Source organism: Schistocerca gregaria, chromosome X (assembly GCF_023897955.1).
Source record: "Schistocerca gregaria isolate iqSchGreg1 chromosome X, iqSchGreg1.2, whole genome shotgun sequence".
Classification (NCBI taxonomy): Eukaryota; Metazoa; Arthropoda; class Insecta; order Orthoptera; family Acrididae; genus Schistocerca; species Schistocerca gregaria.
Window position 1 is genome coordinate 212,285,587 of NC_064931.1, and position 16,900 is coordinate 212,302,486.

At 44.6% G+C, this 16,900-nt stretch overlaps 1 protein-coding gene across 3 annotated transcripts in view; it reads left to right on the plus strand.

Moving 5' to 3' along the window:
- Positions 1-16,900, plus strand: part of LOC126298407 (diacylglycerol kinase 1-like) — a 1,060,073-nt gene that overhangs the window by 305,507 nt on the left and 737,666 nt on the right. For all 3 annotated transcript variants that reach the window (XM_049989725.1, XM_049989723.1, XM_049989724.1), the window contains one exon: positions 8,284-8,390. In XM_049989725.1, the coding sequence (XP_049845682.1) occupies positions 8,312-8,390 (79 nt within the window). In that variant the 5' untranslated portion in view covers positions 8,284-8,311. The remainder of the gene's footprint in view (positions 1-8,283; positions 8,391-16,900) is intronic.

Below are 16,900 nucleotides of genomic sequence, written 5' to 3' on the forward strand. Positions count from 1 at the left end.
TGCCTACATACCGATCATTGTAATTCACGTAAATAACATGCCGCTGATATACGTACACGGTGATGGCAGCCGATAGCAAACCAGACGGGTTCCATAGGATTTACATTAGGCGAATTTGGTCGCCGAGACATTAACGTGAGTTCACTATAGCCACTGTAGTACGTTCTGGCTCCGAAATACTGACAATTATACTGCTGAAAGATGACACCGCCGTCGGGGAAGACATCAAGCATGAACGGATGCAGGTGGTTTGCAGCTGTCAGCTGTCAGCGTGACTTCAATTACCACCACAGGTCCCACGCAAGCGCAGGCGAATACCTCCCATATCATAATGCTGCTCCCACCAGCCTGCGTTCACCGTTCACGTCGATAACAGAGTTCGTCGTGACGACCAGCGACCTAGTGTAGCAAAAATGATACACCCGAAGACCCGACACATTTCCACTGATCGAAGGTCAAATCCCGATAGTCCTGTGCCCACTGAAATCGTAACTCAGGATGTCGCTGGGTTAACATGTGAACACATGGGGGTGGTCTGCTGTGGAACACCATGTTCAATGGTGTACGATGAACGTTGTGCTCCGAGACACTTGAGCGTGCACCACCATTTTGTTCTTTCGGCAGAGATGCCGCAGATCAGCATCTACCATACTTTACAGACCAGACAAGCCTCCGAATCCCACGTCCTATGAAGAATCATGGACTTCCAACCATTTAGCGCCTAGTTGTAGTTTCGCTGTCCTACTTATTTCTGTAGATGCTCACGAGAGTAGCACGTGAACATTCGACCAGCTTCGCCGTTTCCGAGGTCTCGTTCATAGGCTCGGTGTAATAATAATCTGCCCATTGTCAAAGTCGCTTATCTCAATGGATTTCCCCATTTGCAGCCCCTATCTTCGCTAGGGTGATACCCGATCGCTGCCTGCTCCTCTTGCACACTTTTGTTCGCGCGTCATTATCATCTGCTCCGATTCCCAAAATGCTCTACACGCTCTTGAATAGATGTACCCAGCAGATCGGATGGTGCAAGAAGTGCAGGACGCACTCATGCTCTTGCAAAAGCAGGGGAAGGATGTAATTTTCTGCTGGGTTCCAGTGCACATAGGGATGCCTGGAAATGAACTTGCAGACGCGGCTGCCAAAGAGGCTTGCTCCATCCCACCTCCTGCTCGCTGTTCCGTCCCCCTGCAGGCAATAACATCATTCGTGACTCGGAAGGTCATGCGTTGGTGAGAGGCTCAGTGGCTGGACGTGAGGGACAATAAGTGGCGAGCTGTGAAGGATTCTGTCCGACCGTGGCTCACCTCCTTTCGACAACGACGAGCTGAGGAAGTAGCCCTTACACGACTTAGAATAGGACATTGTCCTTTGATACATGGTTTTCTGTTACGTCGTGAGGAGCCACCAACGTGTCAGACATGTGGGACACAGCTGTCGATACGACACATTTTAACTGAGTGTGTTTTATATACGGGTTTGAGGGAAGATTTCAGTTTCCCACCAGACCTGCCCTCTCTTTTAACTAATAATGAGGCGAGTGTCGCTAGAGTTTTACGTTTTTGTGTGATGTCTGGACTTCTTCCCAAAATATTGGGATTGAGATCTTAATGTGCTGTAAAGTGGTTTGGTACCCATTATTTGTAAGTGGTCACTCAGCCACCGTTAACTATTTTTACCTGTTTTGTACTACTATTTTATTTTTAGTTTTACCTACCTGTTTTGATGTGCTGTGTCCAATCTTGCAATTTGAACATTACCAATTCTCGCAAAGATCGGCTCTGAACTGATCCTTGTTTAACAGATCTTGGCTGCACTCGTCAACATTTCTTTTGGAACGGGCGCTGATAACATCGTTGTTGTGCGCCTTAAAACTCTAATCATCATCATCATCCCGCGTCATGTGGGTGGGCATAATGTTTTGGCTTATCAGTGTATAACACGAGGTTAATTCAAAATGAAAGTTACACATTATTATGGCAGGTCAAATAACTTTTACTGAATGCTGCACTATACTTCAATGTGTCACTGGAGCCCGAGGCAGTCAACTGGCGAGTAGCAAGGTGCCATAACGACAGGGTTCCACGAGGCAAAGAACTTGTGCGCAGTCACAACGAATACTGTGAAGCGCTGCCCTCGGAGTGGCTCGCACGAGGGCGCACGGCACCTTGGTGGGCAGTGAAATCGCAGCAGTAGACGGCTGTTGGCTGTTCAGAGCTCAGGACATATGTGGCTTTCTGCGGGCGGAATGCAGTCATACCATACTCCGCAAGCCACCTGACGGTGTGTGGCGGAGGTTACTTTGAGTACCTCTGTCGGTTCTCCCATCTATTCCAGTCTCGTATTGTTCTTGGAAAGAAGGATTGTCGGTATGCCTCTGTGTAGGCTCTAATCTATCTGATTTCATCCTCATGGTCTCTTCGCGAGATATGCGTAGAAGGGAGCAATATACTGCTTGACTCCTCGGTGAAGGTATGTTCTCGAAACTTCAACAAAAGCCCGTACAGAGCTACTGAGCGCCTCTCTTGTCCTGTCCAGTCATCCACTGGAGTTTATCTATCATCTCCGTGATGCTTTCGCTATTACTAAATGAACCTGAAACGAAGCGCGCTGCTCTCCGTTGGATCTTCTCTATCTCTTCTATCAACCCTATCTGGTACGGGTCCCACACCGGTGAGCAGTATTCAAGTAGTGGGCGAACAAGTGTACTGTAACCTACTTCCTTTGTTTTCGGATTGCATTTCCTTAGGATTATTCCAATGAATCTCAGTCTGGCATCTGCTTTATTGACGATCAAATTTATATGATCATTCCATTTTAAATCACTCCTAATGCGTACTCCCTGATAATTTATGGAATTACCTGCTTCCAGTTGCTGAGCTGGTATATTGTAGCTAAATGATAAAAGATCTTTCTTTCTATGCACAGCACATTACACCTGTCTACATTGAGATTCAATTGCCATTCCTAGCACCATGCGTCAATTCGTTGCAGATCCTCCTGCATTTCAGTACAATTTTCCATTGTTACAACCTCTCGATATACCACAGCATCATCTGCAAAAAGCCTCAGTGAACTTCCGATGCCATCCACCATGTCATTTATGTATATTGTGAATAGCAAAGGTCCTATGACACTCCCCTGCGGCACACCTGAAATCACTCTTACTTCGGAAGACTTCTCTCCATTGAGAATAACATGCTGCGTTCTGTTATCTAGGAACTCTTCAATACAATCACACAATTGGTCTGATAGTCCATATGCTCTTAATTTGTTCATTAAACGACTGTGGAGAACTGTATCGAACGCCTTGCGGAAGTCAAAAAATACGGCATCTACCTGGGAACCCGTGTCTATGACCGTCTGAGTCTCGTGGACGAATAGCGCGAGATGGGTTTCACACGATCGTCTTTTTCGAAACCCATGCTGATTCCTACAGAGTAGATTTCTAGTCTCTAGAAAAGTCATTTTACTCGAACATAATACGTGTTCCAAAATTCTACAACTGATAGACGTTAGAGATATAGGTCTATAGTTCTGCACATCTGTTCGACGTCCCTTCTTGAGAATGGAGATGACCTGTGCCCTTTTCCAATCCTTTGGAACGCTACGCTCTTCTCGAGACCTACGGTACACCGCTGCAAGAATGGGGCAAGTTCCTTCGCGTCTGTGTAAAATCGAACTGGTATCCCATCAGGTCCAGCGGCCTTTCCTCTTTTCAGCGATTTTAATTGTTTGTTTATCACTCTGTCGTCTATTTCGATGATGTTGGTGTGGCCCTCAACTACAAACCCTCAGACGCAGAGTTGAAATATTGAAAGTTTTGGCTGGTTTCGTTGCCTAGGGGCTTGGATATGTAGTTGCCGCATTACAAGCCAAATACTGCTGCGTCTGCAATATACAATATGAATATACACATGAATCGAATGGTCGAAGATTCCTATCACTCGGCAATCGCGAATGTAACATAGAAATTTATAAATAAACGATTGCAATAAATAAAATCTGCATGTTCTATCTTAACGACTTTAAATATGAGTACGATAGCAGAAGTACTTTTGAGAATGTGGTTTATTTCTGCAAAACACTTACTGGTGTCAATGCCCAGCCTTTTAATAAAATATAAGTTGAATAATAAGAATACAATATATTCCTACTGCACGTAATTAGTTATGAATGACAACATAGCTTGCGAGATATTCACTTCTAAACGCATACTACGTTTTCACTGTAGAAACGTCGAAATATCACAAGTTCACAAGTCTGCACTCCGAAGTATTTCTATCTCTCGCGACCACGCCGAAAACCATTCCACACTCCCAGTCTCTCTCGCGACTGTGCGTCCTTAGCGCTGTATTGTCCCAGCCTCCCTCGTGTCCTCTCCCGCACTCTTCTCCCGCTTCCATCTAGTCTCCCCATTCACGCGGGCTGTGATTGGCTAGAGCGCTCCCACCACGTCTTCAAGACAACGAACATTCACAAACGTAATGAAACATATTGAAAGTACATCTACATTTAAATAAATTGAAATTAAATAAATATTCCTACTGATGGACCATAAAAACGCTCTAACATACATTATTAAATACATAAACAAATTAAATAAACGTATGTCAAAGGAATAACAAGCAAAAGTAGGTCACTAGCCTAATGTCTCTGTGCTTTCTAAAACACAGTAAATATTTCTCCAATTTCTTCATGAATAGTATATATCGGATATAAACAAAGCCATAGATGAATAAATACAGGGTGGCGCACGAAATGTGTTACCATTTTGTTTTTGAATATAAACTTTGTCAATACAATCTGAAAGGAACATATACCACAATGAAGAACCGTCCATGGAGATTTGTTCTAGCTCAGCACATGCTCAATATGTCCACCATTTCGTTTCCTAACTTCCTTCAAACGAACACTGAAGTTAGTGATTACCATACGGCATATGTCTTCGTAATTTCACTGCAAGCTTGAGAAATAAGTCTTCTCAGCTCCAGTAAATCACGTGAACATTTCGGGAAAATTTCTTCCTTTAGGTACCCCCAAAGAAAAAAGTCACATGGATTGAGGTCGGAAACCTGAGTGAAATGATCCGCATGTCGAAATTCTCGTGTAAAAGCTGCAACACAGTGTTTGCAGTAAGTGGCCTTGCCACATCTTGCATGAACCGCTGCGTGTTGAAGGGCAAGGCAATAGCAAGAAGCTGTGGAATGAAGCTATTGCGGAGCATGCTCAAATAATGCTCGCTGTTCACAATTTCTTCAAAGAAAACGGGTCCAATACGTCCGTGACTGGAAATTGCTGCCCACGCTGTAATCCTCGGAGAATAATGTTGTCGTTCATGAAGCACTTGTGGGTTTCCAGTGGCCCAAAAGCTTACATTATATTTTTTAACCACACCGTCAAAATGAAAATGCGCCTTGTCTGAAAACCAAACATTTTTGAGAGTTTCTTCCCCATCCTCAGCCCACTGAGCAAACAGTAATCTCTGCTGCTTGTGTTCTTCAGTGAGCTTCTGTGCACAGGTCATCTTGTATGGGTACATAGTGAAGCCACTTTTAAGAATGCGTTGAACGGAGCGTCTGCATATTCCCAGTTGCACTGCTGCCTTTCTACACGATTTCCCGGGACTACTTTGTACAGCAACTCGTACCGCTTCAATATTCTCCGGCGAACAAACAGGCTTAGGCTTCCAATACTGTTCCTTCCTGTACAAATTCATCGTACGACTTGTGGATGATCTTCTTGCAAGGGACCTATCGTGTGTTAAACTGTTGTCGAAAATGCTTTTCGTTTCATGAAAAGGCTTTTCGTCTCATGAAAAAGTAACACAACTGCCGATCGTTGCTGTGTCGTCAGTCTTCCATTGTCATCCATTGCTGCTTACTAGTCTCCTAGCGGAAGTATCATGAATTACACGTCATTTCCTAACTCATTTGTTTTTCCAAGCTCTGCTAGTACTGCTGTAGAGATCCCAGCGGGATATCTAATGTGCGTTGTAAATTGTGAAAAAACAATTGGTAACACATTTCGTGCGCCACCCTGTATATTTATAAGCATGCTGCTACCGTTTTTTCGTGTAACTGTGGACTAATTATGGCCTGACGTGACCGATAGTAATCGGTCATTTTGACCTCAAATAACTCATGCACTATTCAAGTTACACGCCTGTAATTTATACCAATTTAGGTTTACACTAATAGATTTCTAAAGACACGTCGATCGACGCAATCGGATGAAACGTTTAGATTTTGGAAATTGGTTGCTGCGTGTTAATTGTATAAATTACAGTCAGATACTTAACTTTCTACATGTCCATCTACATGATTACTCTGCAATTCACATTTAAGTGCTTGGCAGAGGGTTCATCGAACCACAATCATACTATCTATCTACCATTCCACTCCCGAACAGCGCGCGGGAAAGACGAACATCTAAACCTTTCTGTTCGAGCTCTGATTTCTCTTATTTTATTTTGATGATCACTCCTACCTGTGTAGGTCGGGTTCAACAAAATATTTTCGCATTCGGAAGAGAAAGTTAGTGACTGAAATTATTTAAATAGATCTCGCCGCGACGAAAAACGTCTATGCTGTAATGACTTCCATCCCAACTCGTGTATCATATCTGCCACACTCTCTCCCCTATTACGTGATAATACAAAACGAGCTGCCCTTTTTTTGCACCCTTTCGATGTCCTCCGTCAATCCCACCTGGTAAGGGTCCCACACCGCGCAGCAATATTCTAACAGAGGACGAACGAGTGTAGTGTAAGCTGTCTCTTTAGTGGACTTGTTGCATCTTCTAAGTGTCCTGCCAATGAAACGCAACCTTTGGCTCGCCTTCCGCACAATATTATCTATGCGGTCTTTCCAACTGAAGTTGTTCGTAATTTTAACACCCAGGTACTTAGTTGAATTGACATCCTTGAGAATTGTAATATTTATCGAGTAATCGAATTCCAACGGATTTCTTTTGGAACTCACGTGGATCACCTCACACTTATCGTTATTTAGCCTTAACTGCTACCTGACACACCATACAGCAATCTTTCCTAAATCGCTTTGCAACTGATACTGGTCTTCGGATGACCTTACTAGACGGTAAATTACAGCATCATCTGCGAACAATCTAAGAGAACTGCTCAGATTGTCACCCAGGTCATTTATATAGATCAGGAACAGCAGAGGTCCCAGGACGCTTCCCTGGGGAGCACCTGATATCACTTCAGTTTTACTCGATGATTTGCCGTCTATTACTACGAACTGCGACCTTCCTGATAGGAAATCACGAATCCAGTCGCACAACTGAGACGATACCCCATAGGCCCGCAGCTTGATTAGAAGTCACTTGTGAGGAACGGTGTCAAAAGCTTTCCGGAAGTATAGAAAAACGGAATCAACTTCAGATCCCCTGTCGATAAAGCAATAAAGAAATTGAAAATCTGATTACACAATTAAATCGTCATGCAAATAATGGTACGTATATGATTCCTCTGGCTATTATTATTTTCTACATTAGCTGTGAAATGTCTGCCATGATGGTTTCACAAAGTGCGCCATCTTTGGCACTCTCGGCAAGCAAGTCTCATTCATCGACACAGCGTCGCCGCCCGGAGTGGCCGAGCGGTTCTAGGCGCTACAGTCTGGAACCGCACGGCCGCTGAGGTCGCAGGTTCAAATCCTGCCTCGGTCATGGATGTGTGTGATGTCATTAGGTTAGTTAGGTTGAAGTAGTTCTAAGTTCTAGGGAACTGATGACCACAGCAGTTAAGTCCCATAGTGCTCAGAGCCATTTGAACCATTTTTTTGGACACAGCGTCACTATGGAATTCCCAGCCATGCGCTTAGACTGGACCCCTCTTGCTTCCGCCAACGTCTGGCACCACTTGGTCGCACTGCCGAGCGGCCCGCGCCCGGCGAGCGGCCCATACGACCACGCCAACTCCGAACATAGAATATTTCCAGGGCGCCACAACTCGTCCGTTACCTTACAGACTGCAGCGTTGATTGCTGTGACTTGTGACACTGGCACTCCTGGACGCTGTGGGGACTGCTGGCGGCTTCACTGCACACAGCACCTTGCCTCTTCTGTTTACAAATAACCTATGTGAAGCAGGAGCCGTACCTGGTCTGAGAAATATACAAGTAAATAGGCTGGCCGAAACATAGAGGGGGCAGCACTGCATACTCAACACCTGTAATTACATAACTTTATTTTCTTGCAGGCAACATTTTATGAACGTCTGTGAGGGAGGCAAACGCTAATAATTTTTGTTATTTGTTTCAGAGCGGTCGCGTGGCGTTGAAGGCTCTGTATGAGTCGGAAGGAGAAGGACCTGCAGTGGGAGAAACTCTCCCCTGCAGAGTTCCAGCAACTTCAAGATCTCCAGTCATGTAAGTACTTCCAAATTTTCAAGCTACCGAGATATAATTTACAGGTTGTCTATAAATTGTACTGATGTCAGGGTGCTGCTATAAGAGTCGGACCTGAAAGAACTAAAATATCTTGAGACAGGGTTGCAGCCTATACTCTATGTTCTTTACTTTGCACACAGAAAAAGCAGTAATGGAAACGAATAAGAAACTTGGAAAATGAATTAGTGTTCAGGAAGAAGAAATAAAAATTTCAAGGTTTACTGATAATATTCGAATTCTGTCGGTTTCCACGGCTAATCATTGTCCACTTCCATACGAGCAAGAAATTCTAAAGCAGAGGTCTCTTTTGCTGGCAGGTCAACAAGGAGCAACTCGTGCACATGGGTAATTTTGAATTGACAGCAAAGAAGGATGTTTCGTAAGATCTTACGAACCTTGATAACGGGTATGTCCCATGTTCGGGCAATTCTCCGCCCACTATACGTTTGCACACCCCCTCTCGTCTCCTCTTGCATAGCTGTGGCCACTGCTTCCACTGACATCGAATCAATTCATTTCTTCCCTCTACCAGGTTGCATACCAAGGGAACCCGCCTTTTTGAATTTCGGAATAATTTTATGCAGACCCACGTCAGTCATCGGACCAACGCCTTTTATCAAACCCTTCAGTGTTCGGAACTTCTGCAGAGCGACGTGTGCTCAGTCAACATTCTTGTAATACAGCTTTACAAGCAGAGCGCGATCTTGCATTGAGACAGTCATGGCGAACGTCGCAGACGCGAAAGGAGGAAAACCCGTGTACCCGGCGTGTTTGTACCAACTTCAGTGGCTCGTGCGCATCACAGATGTTTTCATTTACGTATTCTGGAACAATTCTGATCAATTTTCCCACTATTGTTTTCTTCTGGCATACGTTTTCCTCCGTCTTGGATAATATTTCGTTGCAATTTGATGTCAATTTGACTAGTGGTGTTATTTCTGCAGCGTTTTCAAAGTTGAACTTCAATTAGAATCACCCTGTATATAGATATTAGGGGCAGTCAAATGAAAACCGGATACAGACACGCATTAATACATTTATCCCACTGGCAGACGAGATGATCAATTCCTACTGCGTGAAATGCAGTCGACCGTTGACGGATCCACAACCACATCCACCCTTGCACTTCCTTGGAGCGAAACCAACGTCCACGCATGTCTTTCTTCAGATCGACAGAGATATGAAAATCGCATTTATAAATTTGCAAGCTGTACGGAGGATATTGCAGTGTTTCCCAACCAAACTGCTGAAGCTTAGCCTTCGTCCGATTTGCACTGTGGGATCGGGCATTATCGTGCAACAGGGTGATTACGTCCTACAACATTCCTATAGCCCGAGGGCAAAAGGCAAAGCCAAGAAGAGAAACATCCCACATCTATCCCGCCCTAAATATCCACAGCTTTTTCAGCTTCTCGCGGCGTAATGAATAGTCCATTAAATTTCGGGCATGTAGTCGTTCAAATAAAATTTCCTCCATTGGTATTTCGGCCGCGAATCGTCCGTACATCCGCAGAGTGAGTCACAAGACTGACGACAAGATTTTCTTTTTTTGCATGTTGTGTCCAAAGGGTGATCACCTTTGGCGATTTTTTTCTTCTGGAGTGGCAAGGGGTGAAAAATGGTTTCACTTTATTCTGTATTCGCTTGTAAAGGGGCTTGGGCTCTCCGTGAGTGCTTGAGTCCTTTAAGGGTGTCGGTTCGGTAGTCGTACGAGTGATGGACAGTAACTACACATCTTTCATGGTCCTGTGGGGGTGCAATAATGGCTCGAAGCACCTTGTATTTGTACCAATGTTATGAATAGTCCATCACGGCGGTTCTGCGAATTGCGGGTTACAGACGCTGGTCGACGTCAAAGAAACACGCTTACACATGCGCCGCCTGTGGCGAAGGCGTTCAGACATTCGATTCGCTTATCGATGTACGTTCGGCGGCGGTGACACCATGGCGACTTATCTGGAGTTTAATTACCCCAAGAGCCGGATTCCATGCTTTGTCTAAATTAAAACCATTATGTCTATTTATTAAATTATTAGCTAATCTAATCTCTACAGCTTCCTTCAAGACAGAATCCAGAGAGGAAGAGGTGGATGTTAAAATCTTCACATAACTGTAATTCATGGAATGCCTTATATCTACGAGTATACAATGTCCGGCACAGCTGACTTTCTGGTTGTGATAAGCATGTATATCTTCGATGGTCCACGCATCTCTCATGAACGGTGCATGTTGTTTGACTTATGTAAGACTTCTCACAATTTCCGCAAGGAATCTGACACACACCCGTTTTACGGAGCAGTGAATAGTCCTTTACAGAGCCAAGTAAGTTTGCAATCCTCAAGGGGGGCCGGAAGATCACCGTAACACACTGTTTCTCAAGAATACGGCCTATCTTTGAGGAAAAAGTACCCACACAGGGCAAAAACGCACTTGATCTGAAGGAATCAGTTTGATGCAGTTCCCCACAATCGTTTAATGAACAAATTAAGAGCAAATGAACTATCAGACCAATTGTGTGATTGGATTGAAGAGTTCCTAGATAACAGAACGTAGCATGTCATTCTCCATGGAGAGAAGTCTTCCGAAGCAAGAGTCATTTGAGGTGTGCCGCAGGGGAGTGCCGTAGGACCGTTTCTATACACAATATATATAAATGAGCTTGCGGATGACATCGGAAGTTCACTGAGGCTTTTTGCGGATGATGCTGTAGTACATCGAGAGGTTGTAACAATGGAAAATTGTACTGAAATGCAGGAAGATCTGCAACGAATTGACGCATGGTGCAAGGAATGGCAATTGAATCTCAATGTAGACAGGTGTAATGTGCTGCGAATACATAGAAAGAAAGATCCTTTATCATTTTGCTACAATATAGCAGGTAAGTAACTGGAAGCAGTTAATTCCATAAATTATCAGGGAGTACGCATTAGGAGTGATTTAAAATGGAATGATCATATAAATTTGATCGTCGATAAAGCAGATGCCAGACTGAGATTCATTGGAAGAATCCTAAGGAAATGCAATCCGAAAACAAAGGAAGTAGGTTACAGTACACTTGTTCGCCCACTGCTTGAATACTGCTCACCGGTGTGGGATCCGTATCAGATAGGGTTGATAGAAGAGATAGAGAAGATCCAACGGAGAGCAGCGCGCTTCGTTGCAGGATCATTTAGTAATAGCGAAAGCATTACGGAGACGACAGATAAACTCCAGTGGAAGACTGGACAGGACAAGAGAGGCGCTCAGAAGCTAGGTGCGGGCTTCTGTTGAAGTTTCGAGAACATACCTTCACCGAGGAGTCAAGCAGTATATTGCTCTCTCCTACGTATATCTCACGAAGAGGCCATGAGGATGAAATCAGAGAGATTAGAGCCCACACAGAGGCATACCGAAAATCTTTCTTTCCACGAACAATACCAGAATAGAAGGGAGAACCGATAAAGGTACTCAAAGTACCCTCCACCACGCACCGTCAGGTGGCTTGCGGAGTATGGATGTAGATGTAGAATTACTATCTTCTTCCCCATCACATACCTGAAGTCTAGGTTTTACATTGAATGCTCTACGAATAGGTTGCGGAAAAAAATCCATTCGCTTTAAAAATGCTCTTGAGGTCCTTGAGCTCTTCTTGCACATTATCTTTATCGGATATACAGTGCGCCCTATGCACTAAGGTCTTAAGGTCATCTATGGTCTGTGAAGGGTGATGCCAGCTACTGGCATGCAGATATAGATCTGTATTTGTTGGTTCCCGATATACAGCAATGTCCTAATGTGTCATCGGCCGCGGTGGTCTCGTGGTTCTAGGCGCGCTGTCCTGAACCGTGCGACTGCTACGGTCGCAGGTTCGAATCCTGCCTCGGGCGTGGATGTGTGTGAAGTCCTTAGGTTAGTTAGGTTTAAGTAGTTCTAAGTTCTAGGGGACTTAGGACACAGCAGTTGAGTCCCATAGTGCTCAGAGCCATTTGAACCAGCCAGCCTAATGTGTCCTCAACTTTACGACCAACGACAACATCCAAAAAGGGGAGGTATCCGTCTTTTTCTATAGCCGCGCTTGGCATCTTGTCGTCAGTCCTGTGACTCACTCTGAGGATAACCGGACGATACGTGGCCAAAATACCAGTGGAGTAAATTTTATTTGCGCGTCTGCATGCCCTAAATTTGCTGAAATATCCAAAACTGTTCTCACAAGCTTTAGCAAGGTCAAATCAATACCTTATTCATCGATCGCAGGGCCCTCTGCTCGAGCTTGGCACCACAATCAGTGCGCAGCACTACGAAACAACTTTGCACGCACTACGAAACAACTTTGCACGAACTGCGAAGCGCCATTAAGTCAAATATCCAGGAGATGCTGTCTTAGGGAAGCATCCTGAGGCCCGATAAAGCCCGCCCCCACACTGCCAATCGGAGGAAGACTACACTTCAGCGATTTGGTTGGGAAACACTGCAGCATTATCGGTACCGCACATATCTATCACTGTAGTTTTCACATCGTTGGCGACCTGAAGAAAGACATCCGTGGACGTCGGTTTCAGTCGGACGAGGAAGTGCAAGACTTGGTGCGGTGGTGGATCCGTCAGCGGTTCTAGGAAACAGGAAGTGATCACCTCATCTCCCAGTGGGATAAAAGCATTATTAACGCATGCGGTGATTATTATTGAATGGAACCATTCCATGGTCCCGTTGTAGAAGGTGTTCGGTTTTCATTTGACTGTCCCTTGTAATTCATCTATATATTTTGATGACTGAGTTTGCGAATATCAAAATACACTACTGGCCACTAAAATTGCTACACCTAGAAGAAATGCAGATGATAAACGGGTATCCACTGGACAAATACATTAGAGTAGAACTGACATGTGATTACATTTTCAATTTGGGTGCATAGATCCTGAGAAATCAGTACCCAGAACAACCACCTCTGGCCGTAATAACGGCCTTGATACGCCTGGGCATTGAGTCAAACACAGCTTGGATGGCGAGTACAGGTACAGCTGCCCATGCAGCTTCAACACCATACCGCAATTCATCAAGAGTAGTGACTGGCGTATTGTGACGAGTCAATTGCTCGGCCACCATTGACCAGACGTTTTCAGTGGCTGAGAGATCTGGAGAATGTGCAGGCCAGGGCAGCAGTCGAACACTTCCTATATCCAGAAAGGGCCGCACAGGACCTGCAACATACAGTCGTGCATTATCCTGATGAAATGTAGGGTTTCGCAGGGATCGAATGAAGGGTAGAGCCACGGGTCGTAACACTTCTGAAATGTGACGTCCACTGTTCAAAGTGCTGTCAGTGCGAACAAGAGGTGACCGAGACGTGTAACCAATGGCACCCCATACCATCACGCCAGGTGATACGCCAGTATGACGATGACGAATACACGCTTCCAATGTGCGTTCACCGCGATGTCGCCAAACACGGATGCGACCATCATGATGGTGTAAACAGAACCTGGATTCGTCCGAAAAAATGACGTTTTGCCATTCGTACACCCAGGTTCGTCGTTGAGTACACCATCGCAGGCGCTCCTGTCTGTGATGCAGCGTCAAGGGTAACCGCAGCCATGGTCTCCGAGCTGATAGTTCATGCTGCTGCAAACGTCCTCGAACTGTTAGTGCATACGGTGGTTGTCTTGCCAACGTCCCCATATGTTGACTCAGGGATCCAGACGTGGCTGCACGAACCGTTACAGCCATGCGGATAAGATGCCTGTCATCTCGACTGCTAGTGATACGAGGACGTTGGGATCCAGCACGGCGTTCCATATTACCCTCCGGAACCCACCGATTCCATATTCTGCTATCAGTCATTGGATCTCGACCAACGCGAGCAGCAACGTTGTAGGTGTCGCCACCGACGCCAACCTTGTGTGAATGCTGTGAAAAGCTAATCATTTGCATATCACAGCATCTTCTTTCTGTCGGTTAAATTTCGCGTCTGTAGCGTCATCTTCGTGGTGTAGCCGTTTTAGTGGCCAGTAGTGTATGTGACATCAATCTTTTGATTTCATTGACTTAGAAGGCTAAATTTTGACTCTGTCAAGGAAACATAGACCCTAGTATTTTAAATAAATCTCAACTTGACACCTCTATCCGTTCCTGAGAAAAAGGGGTCTTAATACACGGAGGTCACAAAAGACATGGGACACCTCCTAACATCGTCTCGCACCTCCTTTTGCCCAGAAACTCGACTTGGCATGACCTCAACAAGTCGTTAGTAGGCCCCCTGGTGAAGTACTGAGCCACGCTGCTTCTATAGCTTACCATAATCGCGAAGATGTTGCCGGTGCAGGACGTGGCGTAAAAACTGACCTTTCGATTATGCCCCATAAATGTTCGATGGGTTTCATGACGAGCGATCTGAGTGGAATAGTCCAGAATGTTGTTTAAGTCAATCGCGAACAATTGTGGCCTGATGACGCGCATTGTCATCCATGAAAATCCCATACTTAATTGGGAACACCACGTCCATGAATAACTGCAAATTCCATGTAAACACAGCCCATATAATTATGGAGCCCTCACCAAATTTCACAGTACCTTGTTGAGAACTTGGGCCCAATGATTCCACTCCACACTCGAACCCTACCATCAGATCTTACCAACCTAAATCGGGACTCATCTGACCAGCCAATCGTTTTAAAGTCGATATGGTCACGAGCCCAGGAGAGACGCTGCAGGTGATGTGATGTTAGCAAAGGCACTCACATCGGTCGTCTGCTGCCATAGCCCATTAACGCCAAAGTTCGCCGCGTTGCTCTAATAGATACGTTCGTCGTAGGTCCCATATTGATTTCTGCTGTTTTTAACTCAGTGTTGCTTGTCTGTTAGCACTGACAACGCAAACGCCGCTGCTCTCGGTCGTTAAGTGATGGCCGTCGGCCACTGCGTTGTCCGTTGTGAGATATAATCTCTGAAATTTGGTGTTCTCGCCAGACTCTTGACACTATGGATCTCAGTTTATTGAATTCCCTACCGATTTCCGAAAAGGAATGTCCCGTGTGTATTGCTCCAACTACCATTTCGCGTTCAGAGTCTATTAATTCCCGTCGCGTCCGCAGCTCGTGGTCGTGCGGTAGCGTTCTCGCTTCCCGCGCCCGGGTTCGATTTCCGGCGGGGTCAGGGATTTTCTCTGCCTCGCCATGACTGGGTGTTGTGTGATGTTCTTAGGTTAGTTAGGTTTAAGTGGTTCTAAGTTCTAGGGGACTGATGACCATAGTGCTCAGAGCCATTTTTTAATTCCAGTCGTGCTGCTATAATCACGTTGTAAACCTTTCAGTTCCGTTATTCAGTAACCTATGCCACAATTTTTAGAAATAAATTTGCAAAAAGAAACTGCTGTTTAATAGTCAAGGTAAAAGGTTAAAGGGTTCAGGCATTTAAAATATTTTGAAACTGATAAACTCAGTTGAATAGTGGGCAGGATCGTTAGGGATGACTAATATAGGTGACACCAATTGAGAATAACTGTAGTATATTCAGTAGTTGTGTCACGTACGGTACACTGACTAATTTTACAAGAAGTTTTTCATCTAGAATAATAGAGAAAATTGTCGTCACGTGCGGCTATACGAACCTAATGCTACCAAGACATGTGGGGGCGATGTGGTCTCAGATACACTCATATCGACAAAGAAAGCCACAATCTTTTAAAATTCATGCTCGTTATTCTTTGACATTGTCAATGGGAGGAGATATGCGATCTGCTGAAACAAAACAAATGTGGATAGAAATTCTACGTTAAGATCGCAAATTATATTTATTGATTACCGGTTTCTGCTCATTGCCGAGCCTTCTTCAGGCAGTACTTCCTGTTTTTTATTATTTTCTTTATTTAACGAAAAAGTAATACTCAGTGTCTGTTTACCACAAAGTACTGGCTCCGATCACTATGGGACTTAACACCTGTGGTCATCAGTCCCCTAGAACTTAGAACTACTTAAACCTAACTAACCTAAGGACATCACACACATCCATGGCCTAGTCAGGATTCGAACCTGCGCCCGTAGCGGCCACGCGGTTCCAGACTGAAGCGCCTAGAACTGCACGGCCACACCGGCCGGCCACAAAGTACTGATATGACAAAATTTCTCACATTTATATAATGTAAATTTATAAAAATTTTCATTATATTAACATAATTTGTCTTATTAGAGTCACATCTGTATTGAATTAATGGAATGGCAGCTATCTGGCAGGCAGAGGTTTCGTGTGGTCATGACGCTACACCTCAGCCAGTTGGCTGACAGGTCTCACACATACACTTCCTTGTTCCTGATGTGAATGTTAGAAATGATATCTTGTTTGCAACCACTAATGGACGATATAAGTATCATTGCTGTCGATCGTTTATACCTTTGTGTGGCAAATTGGATACTGTAACAACATTTGATTAACGTTTGCCTTGTCAGTTTACAAAACCAACTAAGATTTCCACTGTATGTAACATACTTCCATATTATTCGCAATATATTTTAGCACTT